General features: G+C 37.1%; 1 protein-coding gene across 2 annotated transcripts in view; it reads left to right on the forward strand.

Annotated features, from left to right (window-relative positions):
* Positions 1-1,285, forward strand: part of MRAP2 (melanocortin 2 receptor accessory protein 2) — a 44,492-nt gene that overhangs the window by 18,418 nt on the left and 24,789 nt on the right. For both annotated transcript variants that reach the window (XM_019537688.1, XM_019537689.1), the window contains one exon: positions 494-627. In XM_019537688.1, the coding sequence (XP_019393233.1) occupies positions 501-627 (127 nt within the window). In that variant the 5' untranslated portion in view covers positions 494-500. The remainder of the gene's footprint in view (positions 1-493; positions 628-1,285) is intronic.

The raw sequence follows: 1,285 nt of genomic DNA on the forward strand, positions 1-1,285 counted from the left end.
TATTTCTAATTCTCCATGTTTGAATGGAGTTCTTATGTATATAAAAAGTCTGTTATTTTTGTAAAGTGTAATTCCTGAGTGCTGTACAGTGTTAAGGCTATGTATTGGTTAACCAGCTATTGGATTAGCTTTAATGATTATTACCTGTTTATATATACCTGATTTTTGTGTTCTTAAAATATAGTCAGTCACTAGGCTGGAAAAATGTGGTCTTAGTTTGTATTATCTTCCTGTAGAGAGATGCTAGAAACGAGTTTTGAGTCCCATTGGGTTTAGGGCAAGAAGAGAATGGAATGGAGGGGGTTGTGCTCCTTTGAAGGGGTGGACAAACAGACTTTGAAAGGAGCCGTTTCGGAACAGATATAACCAAAAAGGGTGTGAGGGGACTGCAAGAGAATAATTGGAAGCAAGAACAAACAAAATGAGCAGTCATCGTTTGATGTTCCTTTTTACTTCTAACACATTTTATATTTGTTTCTACATAGCTGTCCAGGTTCAAGATGTCTATGCACAGGTTAAGTTCCAACAGAACATCTCAGCAGGCCCTATCTAATTCTGATTACACTTGGGAATATGAGTATTACGAGTATGGACCAGTTTCATTTGAAGGACTGAAAGCTCATAAATGTAAGTCCTATATAGAAGTTCCATATTATTGGTTGCTCTGTATTCTACTTGTCAGAGCTCTTGCTGAGTGCTTTAACTATGATTATTCTTCAAAAACCTCTTTGAATTAGTTATCCCACACATAACTATTAAGCTAATGGCATTTTTCAGTTTCTCTTTTTCTCCTTTCTTTGAGCTATTATTTATATTGGCACATCAGGATGTCATGCACTTCCTTAGTTGAAAAAGAAATTTGTCCACACTTCTGCAAGACTGAAGGGGTGTCCAGCCCCCTGTTATTACACCATGTAATCCCTTTCAGCATCCAGTAGCTCTGTCATGAAGAAAACTTTCATTAAAGCAAAAGAAAAGAAAATGACTTGTTTGCTTTTGTTCTTGTAAAATGGGGGGGAGGGGAAGAAAAGACACTGAAGGATTTGAAAGAGATTTAGAAAGGAAAAAACATTTTCATTCTGGCTTTGATAGCAGTGACAGCATTAAAAAGGAAAGTAAGCTTAAGAAAAAATTTAGAAGTATATCAAGATCTTGGTAACCAGAGAGATCTGGCTTTTGGAAGAGCGTGATTTATGCCAATGTTGGATACACTGGTAGAGGCAACTTGGTTCCAGTTGTCCATAGATTTCATAGACATTAGGGCTGGAAGGGACCTCGGGAGATC

Source organism: Crocodylus porosus, unplaced genomic scaffold (assembly GCF_001723895.1).
Source record: "Crocodylus porosus isolate Cpor-Errol unplaced genomic scaffold, CroPor_comp1, whole genome shotgun sequence".
In the NCBI taxonomy this organism is placed as follows: Eukaryota; Metazoa; Chordata; order Crocodylia; family Crocodylidae; genus Crocodylus; species Crocodylus porosus.